This window comes from Tyto alba, unplaced genomic scaffold (genome assembly GCF_018691265.1).
Source record: "Tyto alba isolate M040663 unplaced genomic scaffold, T.alba_DEE_v4.0 Super-Scaffold_2, whole genome shotgun sequence".
In the NCBI taxonomy this organism is placed as follows: domain Eukaryota; kingdom Metazoa; phylum Chordata; class Aves; order Strigiformes; family Tytonidae; genus Tyto; species Tyto alba.
Window position 1 is genome coordinate 91,493,602 of NW_024881282.1, and position 22,043 is coordinate 91,515,644.

General features: G+C 48.3%; 3 protein-coding genes across 9 annotated transcripts; 2 read left to right on the forward strand and 1 right to left on the reverse strand.

Moving 5' to 3' along the window:
• Positions 1 to 128: 128 nt before the first annotated feature.
• Positions 129 to 5,394, forward strand: LOC122153421 (acrosin-like). The gene is made up of 5 exons (XM_042792541.1): positions 129 to 2,966; positions 3,279 to 3,479; positions 3,797 to 4,062; positions 4,343 to 4,488; positions 4,849 to 5,394. The coding sequence occupies exons 1-5, from the start codon at positions 2,896 to 2,898 to the stop codon at positions 5,200 to 5,202; spliced, it is 1,038 nt and encodes a 345-aa protein (XP_042648475.1). The 5' UTR covers positions 129 to 2,895; the 3' UTR covers positions 5,203 to 5,394.
• A 997-nt stretch (positions 5,395 to 6,391) lies between these two features.
• LOC104356306 (rab-like protein 2A) lies at positions 6,392 to 15,970 on the reverse strand. Of its 4 annotated transcripts, none has more exons than XM_042792543.1 (8): positions 15,812 to 15,970; positions 15,663 to 15,692; positions 15,346 to 15,425; positions 10,506 to 10,585; positions 9,470 to 9,581; positions 7,464 to 7,561; positions 7,128 to 7,211; positions 6,392 to 6,833 (listed from the first exon to the last, which is right to left on the reverse strand). In XM_042792543.1, exons 1-8 carry the CDS (start codon positions 15,922 to 15,924, stop codon positions 6,756 to 6,758), a joined length of 675 nt encoding a protein of 224 aa, XP_042648477.1. In that variant the 5' UTR covers positions 15,925 to 15,970; the 3' UTR covers positions 6,392 to 6,755. The 4 variants fall into 4 exon arrangements, with proteins under 4 accessions (XP_042648477.1, XP_042648480.1, XP_042648476.1 ...); XM_042792546.1 differs by having other exon boundaries at positions 6,392 to 6,969; XM_042792542.1 differs by having other exon boundaries at positions 7,128 to 7,256.
• Positions 15,971 to 16,418: 448 nt separating this feature from the next.
• Positions 16,419 to 20,492, forward strand: NME6 (NME/NM23 nucleoside diphosphate kinase 6). Of its 4 annotated transcripts, none has more exons than XM_042793194.1 (6): positions 16,419 to 16,532; positions 16,643 to 16,745; positions 16,889 to 16,928; positions 17,410 to 17,570; positions 17,792 to 17,892; positions 19,525 to 20,492. In XM_042793194.1, exons 1-6 carry the CDS (start codon positions 16,443 to 16,445, stop codon positions 19,615 to 19,617), a joined length of 588 nt encoding a protein of 195 aa, XP_042649128.1. In that variant the 5' UTR covers positions 16,419 to 16,442; the 3' UTR covers positions 19,618 to 20,492. The 4 variants fall into 4 exon arrangements, with proteins under 4 accessions (XP_042649128.1, XP_042649130.1, XP_042649129.1 ...); XM_042793196.1 differs by having other exon boundaries at positions 17,792 to 17,969; positions 19,525 to 19,688; XM_042793195.1 differs by having other exon boundaries at positions 17,792 to 20,492.
• Positions 20,493 to 22,043: the final 1,551 nt, after the last annotated feature.

The following is a 22,043-nucleotide window of genomic DNA, read 5'->3' on the forward strand; positions in this document are numbered from 1 at the left end:
TGCATGCATCATTGGGTGTATGCCTAGAGTGTGCATGTGGGCAGATAAGGGGGTGCATGCTGGTGCATGCATGTGGGGTGTGTGGGTGGGTGCATTCTGCATGCATGCATACTGCAGGGTGGGCATGCACTGCTTGTGTGTGTATGCTTTGTGTGTGTGTGCATGTGTGCACACGTGCGCAGCCAGGTATGCATGTACATGCACTCTGTGTGTATGTGAACACTGCACACTGCACTGTGTTCAAGAGGTGTGTTTTGGAGTAAGGGGGTGCACATGCTCCAGGTGTGCACTGCACATTCTGTTTGTACCCCCATGCGTGTCTCCACTGTGTGTGTGTGTGTGTGTGTGCGCGCGCATGCACCCTGTGCGTGAACGTAGTGTGTGTGCACACACAATTTTGGTGCCTGTACTGTGTACATGCTGTGTGTGCATGTGCATGTGTGTGTGTTTGTGTGCGTGCACTCTGTGCATACTGTATCCAGCCCATGTTCCTCCCAGAGAATTTCTCCTTGCAGAAGATCGGGAGCTGAACTGGGAGGACTCATTCCCAGGAGGTTTCTCCCATCTCAGTCCAATGGATGTGACTGCTGTTCCCACACACAGGTGCAATAGTTAGTCTTCCAAACAGCCACATCACATTCAAGAACATGCGCACATACTTCACTGGCACGAATAGCAAAACAGATTAACATAGAGCAGCACCTTTACCAGCACCCGCTTAACACAAAAAGCACAACCCAGTCCCCGTCTTCCTCTTCAGCTGAACAGGGCTGATGTTCAGTAGTGAAACACACACACACATCACTCCCTAAATTTGCAAGCACGGCACGTTCATGGGGCCCTTAAATATTAGCATGGGAATTCAAATCTGGGGCTGGATGTCAATTTACTTATCCAGTAATTAGCACAGACTTTGTGTATTTTCAGGTCTATCTCCTCTTGCTTGTGAGCTAGTCCAGCTCCAAGTTTCCCAGTGAATTGCACATGCACACAGCGCTCCCACCAGTCGCTGGCCCTAGACACTGGGTGTTTCCAACTGGGGGGTCCCCCGACCTGTGTTCCCTCCTGCCATTGCTAGCAGCCAGGCCTCTGGGCCCACCCCACCCCGGGGACAGAGCGGAGCCGCACAGAGAAAGGTTGGGAATCACTCTCAACAAGAAGGTAGGACGGGTTGTGGTGGTTATGTGCAAGGCTCAGCCAAACAAGCAATCCAACTAGCAGCTTAGGGGTGACTGGCTCCTTGATCCCCCTTTCTCTCCATTTTCCATGCTTTTATATCCCACTCACCTGCCTTGAGTGCTCCCTTTCTCCACCCTTGTGTCCTCCCAAATGAGGGACCTACCTGTGATTGTTTTTTCCCCCTTGCTCCCAGGTTAGCTAGGCTTGTGAACAGATTTGGTGTCCCAGGTGACATTAGTTAGATCACCTTGGACTTCTGTGGCATTACTGATGTGGTTTCCTGGCTACTGCTGTCCCTGCCAGACTCCTCTCCCCAAAATGACCCCAACCATTCCTTCATGTATCTGTGAAGTGTGGCCACCTCTCACATAATTCTCCTTTAACCACGTCCAAAATCTGGTGCTGGAATAGCAGAGTATCCACAGAAGACAAGTCTTCTCTAAGGCCTTCTTCTGCCTGCTCTAAGCAGATATGGGGCACCACCTTCAGGTCAATTTTCAAAAAACAAATCAGCCTTGAGTTCAGTTTGAGGCCCAGTCCTGCTGCCTGTAGGGCCTTGATAGCAGCTATTCCATTTTCAGACAGAGCCTGGCCTGCCATCCTAAGGACCAGGTTGTGCACTCAGTTGTGTGCCTTACATATATCCACACAAGCCAGGACGGCAGCAGGAAGCTCCTGCACTTTTCACAAGCGTTGAGGCTGCCGTTCTTCAAGCTACCACCTCCAGGAACCTAGCCCCACTCAGCAAAGGCAGCGCACGTGGCTGGCTCCTGCTTTTCTCCCATGACTGCCCTGTGCTCCATCAGGTGAGCAAGGCTCCACCATCTGCTGTGGAAGGGAGCCTGATGAGATTAGGCTGATACAGGATTTACCAAAGTCACGGAGAATGGCATGTGGAGAGTGGAGCTGAATGGAGAGTGAGGATGAAAGCAGGAGCATCCTTCTTTTCTAGAGCTTGACATTGCAAGACCTTGGCCACGCATACCGGGTGCCACAACTGCCCTTGTCTACCTTGTCCCAGAGCAGCAACAGAACTCATAGACAGCAAGGACATGAAGCCTGTCAGTGGATGTTGCTATGGCTGACGTAGCCAGTGTGGACTGTCCTGCATCTGCGTTTCACTGTGCTGTGTGCACGAAGGTTGACGTTGCTTGGGTCTGCTTGGCTTATTTGCCTTGCACATCACTGCTTGCCTGCAGCGGCTGTAACCAGATTGGCTCTACAACACCCAAACTTGTGCATACTGCCTGCGGTAGTTGTGTTCTCTGGTGTCTGTTTTTGGGAAGGACCTGGTGGCAAAAGGCTGCAGAGAGCGGGGTGGCAGTGAATGAACTTCCCAAAGAGGCTGTGATGCCACACTTGTTTTTTTCCTGCTAGCCATGAGCAGGCAGTGCTTGGAGCCAGGCGCTGCTGCCTGCCACGGGGCCTACACACCCTCATCCCGCAGGCAGAGCAGTGGGTGGGGGTCTGCCGGGGGCGTCCGATCCCGGCTTCTGCCTCCCCTCCTGCTTCGAACCTGCCCCGTCCCCCCCGTCCCCGTCCCCGTCCCCCCCCAAGGGGCCACCGTGCCTAGCACCCGGAACCAGTGACTCTGTGACATCAGCCCTGTTGCTGAGGGCACCGCGGGCAACGTGAGTGCTGCGGGCACTGTGTCGGCTGCTGCGCCACTGGCAACGAGCCCTCGGTTCCTACAGCCCGCACGTGCTGCTGGTAGCGATGCGCTTGCTCCCCCTCCTCGTCCTGCTGGCCGTGTGCTGGCCTGCGCGTGGCACATGGGACAACTGTGGGTAAGTGGCCCGAGGCTCTGGGAGGGAGCTGGGGCAACCCTTGTGGGCTTCACTGGAGGGTGCCTGCTTGTCCCCCGTGGCCACACCACAGCTTCCCGAACCCCACGTGGAAGCCTCGGTTCCTTGCAGCACTCAGGCTGCTGGCCCAGCTCGTCTACGGGGCTAAGGCAGGAACGGGCCAACGTCCGCACGCCGCACGGGCTTCCCTGGCCCTGCTGTCCGTGCAACACCTGTGGGGAGGGAGGATGGCTGAGCTTCAGCCTGAACAGCAGCGAGTCATCGAACAGGACGGTAACGAGTTTCTGGTTACAGAGGGACCTGCGGGCTCCGGCCCATGGCTTCTTACTACGGCATGTCGCGTGTCGTGGGTGGCACAAGCTCCCACCCAGGGGCCTGGCCCTGGATCGTCAGCATCCAGAATCCCTGGCTAGCAGGTGTGGGGCATATATGCGGAGGGTCCCTCATCAGCCCACAGTGGGTTCTCACAGCAGCCCACTGCTTCGTCGAGGCCAGGTAAGGAGGACCAGGGAACGGGGATATCCCCACAGCACTCACAGGTGCCCTGTCCGCAGCACCACCTGCTACTCCCATCCCGTTTCCAGCACTGCAGAGCCCGGCTGAGAGACTGTTCAGGAGGAGGCTGCGCTGCTGCCACTGCTTCCTCGCAGCCTCCGGCTCGACATGCCTCGAGCTGAAGGCATGCTAGGGCAGTCGCACCTTCTGTAGCGCTGCTTTTCTCTCTCCCCTGTGAAGCAGAACGCAGGGAACTGCTGGGCTGCTGCAGCACATGTCTCTGCTCCCTTTAAGCCCTCTCTCCATCTGCCTTCCAGGGACATCAGGACGTGGCGTGTGGTGGTCGGGACCACCTACTTGACTCAGCTGGGCCCTGAGTCCCAAGTGCGCGGTATTAGGCGGCTGGTGGCTCACCAACGCTATAGTAATATCTCGCAGAGGAACGACATTGCGTTGCTGGAATTGGACCAGCCTGTACAGTGTGGCTACTATGTACAGCTTGCCTGTGTGCCCAACGCCTGGCTGAAAGTGTCAGAGCTGACAGACTGCTACGTCAGTGGCTGGGGTTCCACACATGCAAAATGTAAGTTCCTGCAGAATCCTTGTGTCCCAAGTGCAAGCTCGGCACACCGGGGAGGCGGGCTGGGCTTCCTCACAGCAGAGGCAAAAGCCAGAGTCGGCATGTAGGGACGTATGCCTGTAGAGAGATGGGCCTGGCCCACTACCCAAAGCCAGACAGAAGGGAAACACCGGTACAGTGCCTCTCACGACACAAAGCCGAGCCCTAGGGAAGGGGTTCACCCAGGCAGGGAAGGAGAACTGGCAACAACCTCCTGAGTGTTACCTCCTTTCTGTGCTCACAGCTGGAGGATCAACTGCTGTCCTGCAGGAAGCCAGGGTCCCCCTCATTGATGTCAACCTCTGTAACAGCAGCCAGTGGTACAGAGGAGCCGTCCACACCCACAACCTGTGTGCTGGCTACCCGCAGGGCGGCATTGACACCTGCCAGGTAGGCTCACCTCCCCTTCCCTCTCTGCAGGTTCTCGCCCAGTGCCCCATCTGTCTCAGAGCCCGGGGACTCTGCCCAGAAAGCCCATCCGGTGCTGCTGGCAGCCCGTAGGCCCAGATCCCAATCCTGGAACATCCCCCTTCCACACATCCAGCATCACAGTGCAGAGAGGAGAGAGAGCACACCCTGCCTTACAGGCCTGTGGCTTCTTCCTAGAAAAGTTTCTGTAGGCTCCAGCAGCTGCAGAGCCTTTCTGTGCAGTGAATACAGCGCTGGCAGGTGCTGTGGGAGAGAAGCAGCCAGCCCTAGTGCTGACAGTGGCCACCTAACACCCCCTTCATCCTCTCTCCTCCGCTGCAGGGTGACAGCGGTGGTCCTCTCGTCTGCAAAGATAAAAATGCTGACTACTTCTGGCTTGTTGGAGTGACCAGCTGGGGGAAAGGCTATGCAAGAGCAAAACGGCCTGGAATCTACACCTCCACTCAGCACTTCTACGACTGGATCCTGACACAGATGGGATTTCGCTCAGCAGCAAGGGCTTCTCCAACATCAGGGGCATGGAGTCATTTTCTCACTGCCTCAGCCCCTTATCAGAGGCCAACACCAACACAATCGGGCAAGTTTAGCTCCTGCCCCTTTCCCCTTGGGAAGCTGGTGGAATTCTTTTCTCGGGCGCAGGAGCTCCTGCTGTTCCTAAAGGAAAAAAAGGCTTGAGCAACAGGATGAAGAGGATCCAGTGCAGGCTTGCAGCGTACCACGACCATTTCTTTCTGGGGCACTGCCTGCTGAGCCAAAGGCAGCCTCAGTGTCAAAGGCCTGCTCCGTCCTGCCCACGCTCCTCCGAGCACACACCAGTGCTGAAGTTGACATAGTTCTTGAAATAAACTCACCAGTTTTCACAGCTAACCATACTTCAGGCCAATTCAGTCTCCAGTGCAAGGCAGGGACTTCCATGCCTGGCACCTGCAAAATGCGGCTGCGGGCAGACAAGTGGGGCACAAAGGGAAAGAGCCACAAAAGGGGCCAAAACTCTGCCTGGTCAGAGAGTAGGGTGAGGGTGCAGTAGAAGAAGGGAACACTGGTCATATCGGGCTAGAGATCTTGGGGACAGCAGTTGGAAACACAGATCTTCTACACTAGCTACTTGTGGGACCCCTGTGTGTGTGTATAATGCAGCAGTGAACTTGAAACTGGACTCCCTCATGACCCAGGAGACTCAGATCTAGAAAGACCCAAGATTTACACCAATGACTGGGTAAGTCGCCTGTCTTCCAGCCATAGATATTACATGGATTTTATTTCCATACTGGTATTTGAGAAATCTATGCACGTGCTGTTCTTATGAATCTAGGAAATTAAGGTATGTTTATGTTTCACTAGTGAACAGCCACTCCTGATCATCTGGAAAAGCAGAATAGTACTGGAATGTGTTCATATTTATGTAAGCAGTGGTTATGTTTACTTGGGTAAAGGCATTGCTCTGTCTATGTCAATCTGTTCTGCCATTCACATTAACTGTGTAAGTCTGTGTGTGTGTGTTCATGTATCTGGCTCTTTGGAATGCAGTATAAGTCTCTTCAACACACAAATGGGAACAGCAGCAGCCCCATTCATCAGGCTGGGATAGGACAAGCCTCCTTGTTGTGAGCGTACACCTGATTCAGCTTTATTGGACCTGAAATGAGAATTCCCCCATGTTCAGAATTCTGTTGGATCTGGCTGTTCCATAACAGAATGGGGAAGGAAAACCAAATAAACTCTTCAGCAGACATCACAGGGGTGGACAAAAAGGCAGCACTGGCTAGACTGTGAAAGCAATGGCGAGGGCTTGTAGTAGGAATTGCCCTGTGTAGTAACTGGACTGCCTTATAACAAAAGTGTAGGAAGGATACAAGCTCAAAGCTGTATAAAAAAAATTGTTTAGTATTTGTTTTCTCCAGTACATTCCATCAAAGCATCTGGGCAGGACCCTTCCCTGAAAGTCCAAGAGTAGCTTAGCTCTCCTGGCAAGCTTCGCCTTGAAGCAGCATACAGTAACTGGCAACCATGTGGATGCTCTCACCCTTCCCTTGACTGTGATGTGCAGTTGTTAGGGTCAAGTCAAGGAAGGTCATGCCCAGATAGTGTCCCACAAGAAGGGGAGAGGCCCAGCTGCCCATCACCAGAGCTCTCAGGGCACGAGAAAAATCGTTTTCTTCTCTGAAGGCCAGCTCTAACTAGCCCCAGAAATGTAGAGCAAAGGGAGAAACAGACTCAGGGTCCCGGGCTTAGGCAGATGGGGGCTTCTCTTCAGGGCAGCTCTCTTTATCCGACAAATTCTCACTCTTCTTCTGCAGGTCAAAACTCTGGAAAGGAGCAGGACAAGGAACTGCTGAGAAGCATGAGAACAACAGCTACACTCTGCTGTGGTTCTTTCAGATTTGGTCTAAGGTTCTTTCAGATCTGGGCTCTTCAGAGGGTCACCACCTCACCCCTTCCAACCTAGACACAAGCAGCACACAAACCCATGGTGTCACTATAAGACAAATCCTTCCACGCCTGCCAAGTTTCACCCTTTGCCACAGGCTCTGCTTTCCCTGAGGGAAAAAAGCTGAGCTGCAAATTACTTAGGAGGAGTGCAGTAGTAGAGCCTTTCTTACCTCCAGTTCTCGCATGACCTCATCCATGAAATCTCCTGAATTCTGTTTGTAAGTAACCGCCAGTTTGATAGCATCATTGAAGAGCTGATGAGAAGGAGAATGCTTTTCACTCAAAGGGGCACTGGGTTTCTGTAACACATGGAAACTGTTCCTACACCCCAAGAAAAATAATAATAATAAAAAAACCCCTCTACAACTACCTACAGCTGACAGGACCTCACAAGTAGCCAAACAGATGTACTACCCCATTTTCTGCTCTCTGTGCCTACAGCAGTCTCCATGTCATTGGACTGTACAGGGGTCTCATGGATGCTGAGCCAAATAGCTATGTTTTACCTTCACTACATTGGTGCCATCTGCAGCAGACACAAAGTAAAAGGGCAAACTGAACTTCCGGGCAAAGTTGAAGCTTTTCTGGGTCACCTTCATATCCGCTGGGGGCAAAAAAAGGAGAAGTGGTCAGTAAGACATCACTGTAGGCAGAATGCCAGAAGGAGTGGTGAAACAAATGGAGACCACAGCCCAATTTAGCTGTCAAGGCCTCCTTACTATAGCACAAGGCTAGGAGAGTCCTCCCCCAAAGACACAGGGTTTTAAAAGCAACAGCATCAGCAAACTGTTGACAAGAAGACACAAAGAGAAGAGAGTTCTTGTTGGCTTATCCATGGTGCCTGACTAAATTATAAATGAATTCTGATGTGCTATAAATGAATAATGCTTTGCAGGTTTGAACATATCAGTTCATTTCCTGTATGGCAACTATGAATGTTTTCCAGGCACATCCCTGTGATTTTTGCTGTGTATCCACATGACCTGGGCACCCTTACCAGTACTAGTCATGCCCCTCCCTACAGTTTGGCCTTTTATCCAGAGCTCCCCACTGCCCTTATGCCATGTTACCTACATTCCTGCGAGTCAAGGGCAGGCTCACAGTATACAAATGACTCAACTGTTATATATTTTTACTTAACAGGCAGTTAGGTCCAGATACCCCAATCTCAGTAGGCCAGAGGCCTTATTTCAGTTTTGGAACAAATTACTGCATATTTAAGGACATGCTGACACAGCAGTAACAGCTCAAAGTTTTGATAGATAGGCAACCTGTATGCCAGAACAGGAGGTTTACTCCAGATGATCTGCCTTTTCTCACAGAAGCAACAGCTGAAGCAGTTCAGACTCCAAATGCTTGCCAGCGAGCCCTCCCCAGGCAGCTGCTCCTTACCTCTTCGCAGGAAGCTGGATCAACTGCTCTGCAGCCTGGGCCTGTGTTAAGAGCTGTGGGTTGATCATTTCCTAATCTGGGTGGAATACAGCAAACTAAGGCCAGGTAGAGGACTCTCTTGGAGAAGTGTCTACTCACACATAGAATATTAAGAGTAGGATTCATCTACATAGAGGTTCTGTCTACAATATGGCTGTCAGCACCAAGTCCATTTGCCTCAGACTTCCCATACAGTCTGTGCAATGAGTGGGTTCGAGGCTGGCTTGACACATCCAACAGGAAAGGCTTTTATTAGATAAGATCAATCGTGCCCTAAACCCCACCACTGACCCAATGAAATTCCGTAGACTGTGGGAGCCCACACACCTTATTCTGGTGGACACACTTATTCATAGTTGCGATGATTTCTACTGTGAATGTCAGCAAGGAAGCCCATGTCTGACCCTGTACTTGACAGAGACCGTGGTCCTAAGGGTATGTGTTTTCTCATTGATGCTGAGCAGAAAACTGATGCTTTATGTGCTCTCACTGGATGCAGGAGACAGATCACAACCCAAATGACATCAATAATGAGTGCCTAGCTGACATTCCTAAGAGGAAGGAATCATCCAGTCATCTGCAGAGGAAGGTGAACAACTTTGCCAGCAGGTATATTTAGACCCTTTAGCACAGAGGAGTCCCATGGAAACCTGCAGACTGAATTAGCAATACAAAGGCAGTTACTGACTGTATCAGGGGAAGCCACATAATAAGTTATGCTCCTTTTCCAGCAAGACATACTGCAATTTTTGACTAGGTACTGCTTCATGCAGCTTTTGGGCTCTTGCTGGATGAAATGGGCAGCATGGTAAGAACAGAATTGGAAGGACATCACTTGAATAAACTTTCAATTGATCAAATTTGTATTTTTAATTGCTAGTTAAAAAAAGGGCAAGAGCCTATAAGACAGCATGCAAGGTCAGTAGAGGACCCAGCTATTTGTTACGTAAAATATAGCCCTGAGGGACTAATACTCAAGAACTTGTCTGGACCTAGCAGATGAATTACATTCTTCCTCAGCCATGTCAGAAGAGAATCACATCACAATCCTGAGAGGTTGCAAGATGAAGATAACACTCACCATCAATTTTGTTGGCCACCACAATGCAAGGAATCTCTGGGCGGAATTCTCTCAGCTCCTTGTACCAGCTGTTCAAGTTCTTGTAGGTGACTTTCCGCTGCACATCAAACACCTTCCAAAAAAGAACCAGCTATCATGGGACAAACAGCAGGACAGCTCCTGATCAACCCACTGCACCAAACACAGGTACAGAATCCAAAATTTTCCCAGGAGAACATCAGCAAAGGAATCTGGCCTTTGTTAGGATGAAAGAGAAAAGGGAGAATATCCAGCAAGCCTTGAAACATGCAGCCAGCCCATTTCTTTGTATGATGCAGGAAACAGTCTCTCTACAACAAGCACTCTATCACCCATGACAGCAAATAAGCACTGGGAAAGATCTGTTCTGCTAAGTAGGGTTGGATGTGAGGCTTCTCTATTTTAACAATTGAAATATCAGTGAAGTTGACTGATGCTCACAAGTGTTGAGAAACAGTGGCAAGTTAGAGCAACAGTACAAATGAAGAGACCTAAGCAGGTTAGGAGTCAGGAAGCAAGGCTGATTTGAGCTAGTAACTGGGAAGCACAAAGTACAGGAAAATATAAAGGGCAGACGACCAGGGAAGAATGTCTTTATGGTACCCCTGCAGAATATGTCAGAACAGTTTTGTACTACATAATCCAATAGTCACATCACAGAACAAGAAAGGAATGCCCTCTTCCTCACATCACCTCTGACAGGAGTGCTTCTAAATAAGTACATTCAGCTGTACATACCACCTTACTGGAAACACAGTGACAAAAGTAAAGAAATTTAGAAGACAGCAAAGCCAGGGAATATAGTAAGAGTGCTATCAAGAAAGACAGAAGAGAGCTAAACATACCCAACTACACTGGTTTTATCTGGCAAGAGAAGAAAGAACAATATAAGAAAGTTAAACCACTGGAAGAGACAAATATAGGGCAGCATAATCATAAAAAGTGACATACAGGCCAAGTGTTAAATGGGACTATTAGTCAAAATTCCATCAGATCACAGCTAAGACACTACCCTTACCATGATACAAGCATGAGCCTTGTGGTAATAGGATGCATGCATGCTCTGGAACCTCTCCTGTCCAGCTGTGTCCCAGAAGTCTGTAAGACACAAAAGCCACACTTAGAATTCTGACACAATTTTCCAAGTTCTGTTTTCCTCACAACTTAAACCCAGGACACAAAGCCCAGTCCAATTACTCGGGGTCACAAATTAGGTCTAATTTCATTAATCTGAAACATTCCAGGGCTAAGAGATTTTGCAAAACTAGGACCTTTTCTTAGCTAGGCTTAGTTGTGCAGATACTGAAAATTGCTATAAATATATTAGCAAAAGAGAAGTCATCAGTAGACATAAAGGACAGTAAGACAAAGGTAGTCAAAAGTGCAAAGACTGATGACGATATATGGTACTTTGTCACTAGAAATGACAACAGGAAACAAAATTAAACATCTTGAAACAGCTTGATTTCTGACACACTGATAGATAGTCAGGTGTCTGCCATAGGAAATGTTCCATCTCCTTTCACAGACAGTCTAACTCTGCTCCTTCCAGGGGCATGACTCATTCTAAAATGATGAAGGTTAAGTAAATTATTCTGAGACAGACAGGTCCCAATTCATTAAGTACCCTGTAGACAAGGTGCATACCTGAACAGTCATCAGTATTTTAATGCCTTTTTCTGTTTGTGTATATCAGGTAGAGATCTCCCCTGCTCCTCTTACTGGATTTATAGGCTAATATTTGTATCTTATTCGTTGTATGTGTTTACACAGCTTCAGCTAAGAACCACCAGATGTAATCACACTTCTGTCAGATAGACGAAAGCATGCCACTCCACCAAAAGCCTAATAACCCACTTTTCTTAGTGTTTACTTTGCATTGAAATTAGTTTCTGACTGGATACTGTATCAGACTTGCAGGATGGTGACTTTCTTAAACTGCGCAAAATATAGACAAGTACTCATCAGACCACATTCACATTCATTTTGAGTAGTTTTGCTTAGCTTCTAAAATTGCCTGATCCTTTTAATGTGCCATTTCAGAATCCTCACTTACAAGGAAAGAAGAGGTGCCAGTGACCGTGACCTACTGAATGTCCATAAATTAACTTCCCAAACAATGTGGCAGCTGTCATGAGAGAACTTGCCATGGCTTATTGAAAAACACTGCTGCTTTTATTACTAAATTTTCCAGAACTTGCCTGTCATACCCCATGTCACTCCAGAATGTAGGAATTTACCAGCCTTAAAATCCTTGGGAAAAATAAGACTCATAGGGTAAAGAAATACATCACATTTTAATGCAATCCTAACTTTACCACACAGAATTTGGCAACGGCCACTAAGAATAGCTCAGCAAAGAAAAAATTAAACTAGCAAGGGAAGTGGTAATTCTGCACCATATAAGGGCTTCAGATCAAACTACCTGCCTTTAAAAATCACACTTCATGACAGGTCTTCTCTGCAATGTAGCTTGTATGATTAGCATTATGTTCATAAAAGGTGAAGACAGAAGACACTGTGAACTCTTGTATAACATAGGCCAGATGAATTACTTAGACTACAGCAAGTTACTTAATAAGCTACTACATGCATGTTAAAAATAAGTCCCTGACATATGAATACATATGTTTGCAAGTTGTCTTAGTAGTAATTTCACTTACTGGTTAAAAAACCCCATACCACCTTATCTTTTATTTGAGTTTACTGAACTAAATCTACCAAAAGAGGGTAGATTTAGATTAGATATTAGGAAGAAATTCTTTATTGTGAGGTGGTGAGGTACTGGAACAAGTTGCCCAGAGAAGTGATGGATGCCTCATCCCTGGAAAGGTTCAAGACCACATTGGACAGGGCTTTGAGCAACCTGGTCCAGTGGAAGGTGTCCCTGCCCATGGCAGGGGGGCTGGAACTATATGGTATTTAAGGTCCCTTCCAACCCAAACAATTCTGTGATTCTATGATTGCTGGCTTATGTCCAGGTTTTCATTCACCGATAAAGGGAAAGGGTACAGTGTTCAAACGTGTAGAAAGCTGGTGCAAACAAGAAGGGGAAAAAACTTGTTCAATGTCCAGGAAACACAGGAAATAACTGGTTTGCCCTGAATAAAGATTTCCATTAAGTAACAAGAACCCTGATGTGATGGAATATATGGCCTAAGGAAGTCTTCAAATACATTTTATATAGAGATAGATAGATAGATAGATAGATAGATAGATAGATAGATAGATAGATAGATAGATAGATAGATAGATAGATATAGACATATATATGTATCAGTGAAGAGTATCAGTAAGTAGTTTCTCCTGTGCAAAGATATGCAAGATGACATCCCACAGTCCATTCCAGAGCCGCAGTACTATGAAAACACAGAAATTATAGTGATACAGGCAGCAGTACAGAATATCAACTCAGATCACAGAGTAAGTTAATGCTTTTCTTGAACTTCCATCTGTAACACACAGTGCACAATAATGTGCTGCCAGAGGCTAATTTACATAGGTTAAAGCAATGATCCATTGGTATAAAAAAAATGGAAAGTTAGCATCTGTGGTAAAACCAGTTACGGGATATTGACTGATAAAGAGATGACTGATAAAGCTAGAATGCTTGTAGTCTATCAAAAAAACTAACAAAGGTTGGGATAAAACAGGTGGTATTTTATGATAAGATCATACAGGCTGGACATATCCAGAGAAAGAATTTAAATATTTTATAAACCTGAAATATAGCAATTGGTACACATACCCAAAGTAATTAACCAATCAAAAACAGCCAATAAAAGGATGACCAATAATAGGAAGATTGTGTTAAAATGTGTTAAAAACCATCAACTAAAATAGATCTACTAAAATAATCTATAGCATGGGTTTTTAGAATTGGTGCTGATAGGCAGCTAAATGCCACTGTAGACTATTTTGTAATTAGCATATGACATATTTCCTCTCACTTACTTACTATACTGACAGAGTAAAGGAGTCTGAAGACAGTTTCATACTGCAGCTAAACTGATATAATACATAGCTCTCAGGAAAGAGAAAGCCCCTTCTCCTTCCTTTGCCTGTGCATACCCACCTGCCCCTTTCACTAGCACTGGTGTGTATAAGCCTCCATAGTGCAGTGTTTTAGGAAGCCAAAGGAGTAGAAACCCATTCACTTATTTTGTGAGTGCTTAATATGCATAGTTACCTTCCTGAACTGGCTTGACAATGGACAGGACTAGGCCTGTAAGTGAACACTGGTGGTACGTAGGGGAAAAGAACTGCAAATTTCATGGGCAGTGTGGTTAGCTTAGTTCCATCATTATCCTGCATCCTGAGCAACAAGCATTTTGACTAACTGTGACTGACACAGCTAAATCAGGATTCTTGCAGCAATGATTTTGACAGGTAGTCAATTCATTGGAAAAAAAAAAAAAAAAAAAGATAATATTTGACTTCAATATTCCCTTGCCTGGAAGTCAAATGAAAAGATTACTGGCAGAGCTGAAGAACCTAATAACTGAACAATGATCTGGTCTGGTAGATGAGGGGACAGTAGTAGCTATTGTCTACCTAGACTTCAGTAAAACTTCTGGCACTGTCTCCCATTAGACCTTCATAGAGAAGCTGTTGATGTGTGGGCTGGATAAGCAGATAGTGGATAGTGAGGTGGATTGAAAACCGGCTGAATGGCCAGCCAAGAGGGTGGTGATCAGCAGCATGAAGTCTAGTTGGAGTAACTTAGCAGTGTACCCCAGGGGACAATACTGGGTTCAATCCTGCTCAGCTTCATTAATAATCTGGATTATGGGTCAGACTACACCCTCAGCAAGCTTGAAGATAACACAAAACTGGGAGAAGTTGCTGATACATCAGAGGATTGTGCTGCCGTTCAGAGAGGAACCTGGTCTCACTGGAGAAATGGACAGACAGGAACCTCATTAAGTTCAACAAGAAGTGCAAAGTCCTTCACCTGGAGAGAAATGACCCCATAACACCAGTTTATGCTGGGGACCAGCCAACTGGAAAGCAGTTTTGCAGAAAAGGCCCTGGGGGTCCAGCAATGTGCCCTTACCACAGAGAAGGCGAATGGTACTCTGGGCTGCATTAGGCAAGGTATTCCTTCACCTCTACTCAGCACTGGTCAGGCCACACCTGGAGTACTGTGTCCAGTTCTGGGCTCCTGAGTACAGGAGAGACATGGACATACTGGTGAAAGTCCAACAAAGAGCCACAAAGATGGTGAAGGGACATGAGCATCTCTCCTGTGAGGAAAGGCGGAGAGGGCTGGGACTCTTCAGCCTAGGGAGGAGAAGGCTCAATGGGTATCTCATCAATGAGTACAAAATACCTGAAGGAAGAGTGTAAAGAAGATGGAGCCAGGCTCTTCCCAGTGGTGCCCAGTGACAAGACGAGAGGCAATGGGCACAAACTGAAACATAGGAGGTTCCCTCTCAACATCAGGAAACACTTTTTCTACTGTGAGAGTGACTGAGCATGGGCACAGGTTGCCCAGGGAGGTTTTGGAGTTTCCCTCCTTGGACATATTGAAAAGCCATCTAGACATTGTCCTGGGCAACCAGCTCTGGGTGGCCCTGCTTGAACAGAGGGTTGGACAGGATGACCTCCAGAGGTCCCTTCCAATCTCAACCATTCGGTGATTCAGTGACCCCTTCATTCCGCTATTTCCTGGACTACAAGCCACTGTTTGGCATCCCCTTGCGCACCACAGGGAAGTCCCCTGCCATGTTTATGGGTCCATATACTGCTGCGCATGCGAACAGCACCGCTGCTCTTTCCCTCTCTGCACACATCCACCGTCAACCTGTCCCCGGGGCCCACGGGCCCCGTGCAGCACTTCGCAGTTCCCCACTTACCCACGAGGACCGCCTGCCCATCCACCTGAGCACGGTGCTTGTAGAGCGTCAGGGCGAAGGTGGAGAGCTGCTGGGGGCGGCTGCGCCCGTGTTAAGGAACCGACGGAGGAGCACGTCTCCCCACTCCGCGGCGACCGCCGGCGCCGGGCCAGCACCCGCTCCCCCGGCCGGGCCCGCCGCCGCTCCCCGGGCCGCGCCTCCCGCGGCGCTCCGCCGGGCCGGGCCCTCGCCTGCGCAGCGGCGCGGGGCTGCTGAGAGCGCAGGCCCGGCCCTACGGGCTGTAACCGGGCGGGCGCGCGCGGCGCGCACAAGGATACAAGCCGTCGAGCAGGAACCTCTCCAGTAGCCTGAGGAAAGAGCACCGCACAGCCGTTAGGCCGCGGGACAGAGCCACCCCTCCGCTCCCCCCCGCTCCGCTCCCTGCGGGGGCCCGGCCGAGCGGCGCCGTGCCCGCGCGGCCACGCACTTGGACTTGCCCACGGCGCTGTCGCCCAGGCAGATGATCTTCACGGTCTCCTCAGCGCCGGCCGCGGCCTCATCCCAGTCCCGGGCCTGCTCCTCCGCCGCCGCATCCGCCATGGCACCGCCTCCGCGTCCCCGCTGCTACGCGACACGGCGGGCCCCGCCTCAGGCCCCGCCCCACCAGACCCCGCCCCCCGCCCCATCAGGACCCACCCACTCACCAGCCCCCGCCCCGTTAGGCCACGCCTCCCGCCCCCTAAAGGCCCCGTCCTTACCCTGCCCTCAGGCCCTGCATTCCCCAGACCCAGCCCTCCCTCGGGACCCCCCTCCATCAGGGCCGGTCTCCCCTCAGGCTCCACCTCCCTCAGGCCCCGCCCACCATATCTCCTCAGGCCCTGTCCCAGGCCCCGCCTCCCTCAGGCTCATCCCCCCGCCAGCCCCAGGCCCCGCCTCCCGGCCTCGCCTCAGAGCCCGCCCCGCCTCAGGCCCCGCCTCGCCTCGGGCCCCGCCCTCCGGCCCCTCTGTGCGTCACCGAGCGCCCTGCCCCGCCCTTCTCCCCTTGCCCGTGCGTCATGTGCGCGGCGCCCCGCCCCAGTCGCCGTCATCGGCGCGACGCCGCCCGGTGGGCGGGAGGCATGGCGGCCGTGGGGCGTTGCGGGCGGCCTCTGCAGCTGACGCTGGCGCTGCTGAAGCCGGATGCCGTGGCCCACCCGTTGGTGCTCGAGGTGAGGGCCGGGCGGCCCAGGCCGCTCCGCTGCCCGGCTCGGGCTGTCGGCCTGGCCCGGGGCGTCCTGGCGGTGCGCGCAGCCCCAAGCCGCCGCGCCTCTGCCCGCAGGCCGTGCACGAAACCATCCTCAGCAACCGGTTCCTCATCGTGCGCGCCAAGAAGCTGCGCTGCGGACGGGAGGAGAGCCGCCGCTTCTACCGGGAGCACGCGGGTAGGCGGGCCGGGGCTGCCGGGCGGGCGAGGCCGCCGCCGCGAACGCGCGAACAGGCGCTGCGGGGCGCCGGGCTCGGCCGCCGGACAGGGCCGATGCCGGCGGAGCTGGGCTCCGGGACTCGGGACGTCTCTCTCCCGCAGGGCGGTTCTTCTACCAGCGGCTGGTGGAGTTCATGTCCAGGTACCTGCCGTGCCCACAGCTGGGCTCTGCGGGGAGCAAGGAGGAAGCTTATTTCGCTTTGCAGGTGGACCTTTGTCTTGCCTGAGCAATGCTTCTGTATCTGGAGGGGTCCACCTTGGCGTGGGATGCATCTCATCAGGAGCTGGTGCTTGTGGTGTACCGAGGGGTGGAAGGCTCTGGGCTCGGGAGTGCAGAAATGTCAAGAACCAACTCTGCTGTGACAACAGTAGTACTTGGTGGGGTGGCATCCCCAAAGGTTGTGGGTAGCATCACCTATGAAGAGGTCATGCATGCAAACACTTTGCTTTTGAGCCATGGTCTCAGTGTCTAATGTCATGGTAGGTCTGTATCCCCTCCCTGAAATCACTGCATGGCAGTTGCACTATCCTGCTGCTTTGCACTTGCTGTATTTTGAAGAATGAAGGAGCTATGCCCTTTTTTAACCTTATCTACTTCTGTTCTTCCCTGGTCCTTTCCTCAGCGGCCCCATGTGGGCTTATATCTTGGCCCATGAGAATGCTATCCCTCTCTGGAGATCCCTGATGGGGCCCACCAAAGTATTCCGAGCCCGGAACAGCGTCCCGGACTCCATCCGAGGAGCTTATGGCCTCACTGACACCAGGAACACCACTCATGGCTCAGGTAGACCTGTCTTCCTTGGCAGAGTGTTGGGCAAATACTTATGCAGCTGTGAATGACGGTTTTGTCTGCCTTTGCTTGCTTTCTGGGAATCAAAGTTAATGATTTGCTCACTTCTGCAGACTCCGCTCACACTTATCCTGTAAAGTTCCCTTTGGAACATGGGGCATATTTGTGGTGCCAGACTGGCATCTCTCACCTTCTTTTCCTCTGTTTTCTAACAGATTCACCAGCATCAGCCAGCAGAGAAATTGCCTTTTTTTTCCCAGAGTTCAATGAGCAGCGCTGGTACCAGCAGGAGGAGCCACGTCTGCGCTGTGGGCAGGTGTATTACAATGCAGAGGAGCGTGTCCACTGTGTGTTCAGGGGTGAAGACAAAGAGTTGACCTGAGTTACCTGGGGGTATGGTTTGCTGAGCTGGAAGTAGCTGCTAGGCATGCTGTTTGGGTCAGCCCTATAAAAAGACACAGAGCCATGACATATTTTAAGGAGTGTGGGGGAAGGAAAGATTTAATGCACATTATATTGTGATACCTGGGATCATGTTATTCATGCAGCATACAGGTGCTGAGGCATTTTAGGAAGAACTTCTCAAGTTGTAGTACTCCAACTTGATTCTAGTCCTGCAGTTCACTGGTCCCTCGTGTTTATTTGGATATGTGGTTCAGGTGAGTTTATCAAAGGGCTAGGTGGAAGGGGGATTGCTAGTTCCAGTTAGGATATGACTGGTTTTGCTGGTAGTAGGCCTCAGATTCTTAATTTTTGCTCTGTTCCCCCAGTCCCTTAAGGAAAAAAGAAAGGAAAAAGAATATGAAAAAGATCTGTGGTAAGCAGGGAAATATTAACTCTCCTATCCTTGCTTTCCTGGATCCAAGCTGAGGAACAAGTTTTCAGTTTTGTATCATGATTTGTATTTTAAGCATCTGGTAGAGGGCATGGTTAGAAGCCATTCTGAAGAGGAAAGCGGCATATCCTGTTGGTTCAGTTTGAACTGGGCTGACAAACCTGCAACAGAAGTTCTAGGGGAAGTTGCAGAAAGTTGCGGAGTAGATCAGTGCCTGTGAAAGGTCTTCTGTTTTGTGCTTTTAGATTGCCTGGGGCATGAGATCAGTAGTTTTGATGAAACTTGATAGTGGCTATTAGAGCTATGGATTTCTTGAATCCATAATAAAAGGCCAGAGAAGTTAATTTGAGTGCTGGTACACCAAGGCTACAGAATTTCTGCCAAGAGCTCTTTATATTGAGCCTTGTAACAAAATGCCTAAGGGCGACTCAAAGACTTAATTGCCAGTATACTTACTGGGCATTGAAGCACTGAGTTCCATGTCCTTTATAAATTATATGGATGAAGTCATTTACTTATCCAGATAATCGATAAAATGATTATATGATGGTGTATGGGGGCTTGGTTTTGAGGTACAATGCAAGGTTCTGACATGCTTTTTCATGCTTTCCTATTTTGATGCATTTTGAGATTTGTTTCTGTATGAGTTTTTAATCCATTTAAACTGTCCCCCTAATAGCTTCTTACAATGCTGGTTTTGTTTTGTTTTGTTTTTTAATTAAGGTGCCATGTTGTACTAAGTGAATTTCTTTTGGATCATTTCAGATGCACTGTATTGATGAAGGTACCTTTGTAATGTACTTGGGACAAGGAGTTTGTTAGCTTGACTCCCTTTTCTGAAGTTGTGTGTGACTAGCATTGATGCTACTAGTCACTAAAGCTGTTGACTGAGCTGTTGAGTCCCAAATTTACTGGTGCATTACTGTGCTACAGATGAAAAGCAAGTTGCTTTTTGACTAGTTCAGCACAACTGTGTGAAATGTTGGACATTTGATTAAAAAATGTTTAATTGTAGAAAGTGCTGCTGTAGAGCTTCTTTGATTAAATACATCAACATTTTTGTTCCTTCCTTACTATTATGTGAGATTAAATGCAGTCATTGTTTTGTTCCAGGTACAGATCAAAAGGATCTGCGGAATATTTCTGCATTTTTATATTGCTACTTTTATTTTTATCAGCAGTATCCAATGGTGGAGCTGTTCATGAGTATGCATTTATACAGGTCTGAAATCTTGCTGTCCTTAATGCTACTGTCAATTTATATTTTATTGATTCCTTGAGTTTGTTATGTGTGTTTTTATTGTAACTATTAATGCTTAATATTTTTTTTCACCTTTATATTGTGGCTTTCTTTTTTGGATATTAATTTGGGATGCCATTAAATGATAATTCCTAGCTTGTGTGTTAGTGATGGGAAAAACTGCTTGTGTTAGTGAAAAAAACCCTATTTTTTGATCTGTAGACTGTATCCGATGGAATAAGTCTCTATTGTTTGTGCTTGTGTAGCGGTCACGCACACTGAGGACCCTATTCTTGTTTAGCTATGTGTAATGTAACAACTGAAGGTTAAAGCATGAGAAAGTTAAAGATTAGAGGAAGCAAGCAGCAAAACGGACCTCTACTCATGCTATGAAACTGGGCTGTATGCCGCTAAGACCACAAAGGACATTGTTAGGTAGGTGATGAAGAGGAGGTAGGATGAAGTCACGAACTTCAGGGGTCCAAGACGACCACCTTTTCTGTTCCAGCGCAAGCACAGGTGGTGCTTTTCCATTCCATCATTCAGGGCGTGCTTTGCCCACCTCCTGGCACGTACTGACCCTACGTGACGGGATGCAAAGGGTATGTGATTAACCCGGAGCTGTGACACAGTGCAGCAACCAATTCCGGCCAACGCTGTCGTCGCAGAGACGACTGCTAAGGATTGTTACCTGGCCGTCTCAAAGTCCACACTGTGCTCCACCATGCACTACCATATCTAGTGGGGTTGATGGCATGTGTGTAAGTATGTTTCTGTTGTGCTGAGTAGTAACTGCTTTTTGCTATTTTAGTATAATTAATAAAACATTTATATATATATATAACAGTGTACATATGTATATTTTTTCTACTGCACCTTATCCTTTATGAACCTTTAACGGGAACAGCTTGTACTTCTCATTTTAAATGTTTATTTTTTTCTAGTCACTTGCAATTATTACATTAGGGGAAACTGACCCTTTTACAGTTTCAAGTACAAATAACACTGGCTTAGTGGTAAAGTGTTTTCACAGAGTAATTATCAGATCACAATCACCATTCCTTAGGTAGCTGCCAGTTGCTGTGTCCATATTAACATTTCTTTGGTCCACCAAGACTGTATCTGAATAGAGGCTGTCAAAACTGCAGTCCTATTTCCCTAGACAGAGTGTTTCTTTTCCAAATCTAAAGATGTTCTGTGAACTTTATCAGGAGATCTAATATTGAAATATTTAGTGTTATACAGGAGATAGTATCAAAAATTATTTTTAATGTAAAAGGAAGCCTTTGGATGTATATGACAGCAGATGCTCTCTGGTTTTAGGACTCTTATGAAAGTTGTTTTTTTTTCTTTTTTTTTGGCTGGTTTTGGTTTGTGTTTTTTTTTCCCTCCTTGTAAGTGTTCAAGAAATGTTTTTTTAACTACTGTAGTGATATGTAGCATCTCTTTTGTATACCTTCTGGTGCCTCTTGGTCCTGTGGTAAATCACCTTTGATTTTGTAACTTCCAATGGCTTTAATGTAAAACAATTTCTTATGCCCTTTCTCACTTTTCTCTTCTTGCTGCCCCCTTCCCTGTCCCTAATTGTCTTTACGGAACAAGTTGCAACCTCTGATTTTTTTAAAAATTTTTAACACCTGAGTCAAACCATTCTTAAGAAATCTTGGTAATACTTAGTGTATGCTATTTCATCCCTTTCATAAAGACTTTCAGTTGCTTTATTTAAGTTCCAAACATGAAGTTGTAAAATAATAAAGGCAAGTTATTCGAATGCTGGTTTAGCTTAGATTTGTAATGTCTGATGCTGCAACAATCTTATACACAGTAGATATTTGTATTTTGGTGGTTGTCCTCTTTCTAATGCTTAAAGGCCTTCTGCCTGTTGTTTATTTGCACAGAAGCATGGTACCTGAGTGTTAGACTGAAGGATCCTGAACCATACAGTTTCTGCTTTCTAGAGGAAGTGCTCCAGTACTTCACAGAAACACTACATTCCTATTAACATAATTTATCCCACAAATTGCTTGTCTTCCAGACCTCTCCATGCACTCAGGAGATGGGACGGATTTCTGAAGAATTTTTCTAGAACATCTTTTCTCTGGAAAAGATAAACATAGTCCCATTTTGAATTTAAGTACTCAACTTTAACAGCAGCTTGCATAGCTGACTACTTTCTTCTCCCTAACCCCCTCGCTCCCCCCGCAGTGTGTGAAAATATGGAAGCCAGGTTTTGTTTATCTGGGATATTTTGGAAGGAAGGGGAGCAAATAAAGAGGATATCTGGCTAATAAATGTACTAGATAGCCAAGGGGAAAACTAATGTAGAGATGTTTGAATGCTGGGGCTGTTCCCATCCTGGACGTGTTAGTAACTGGGATCAGGATCTGACGGA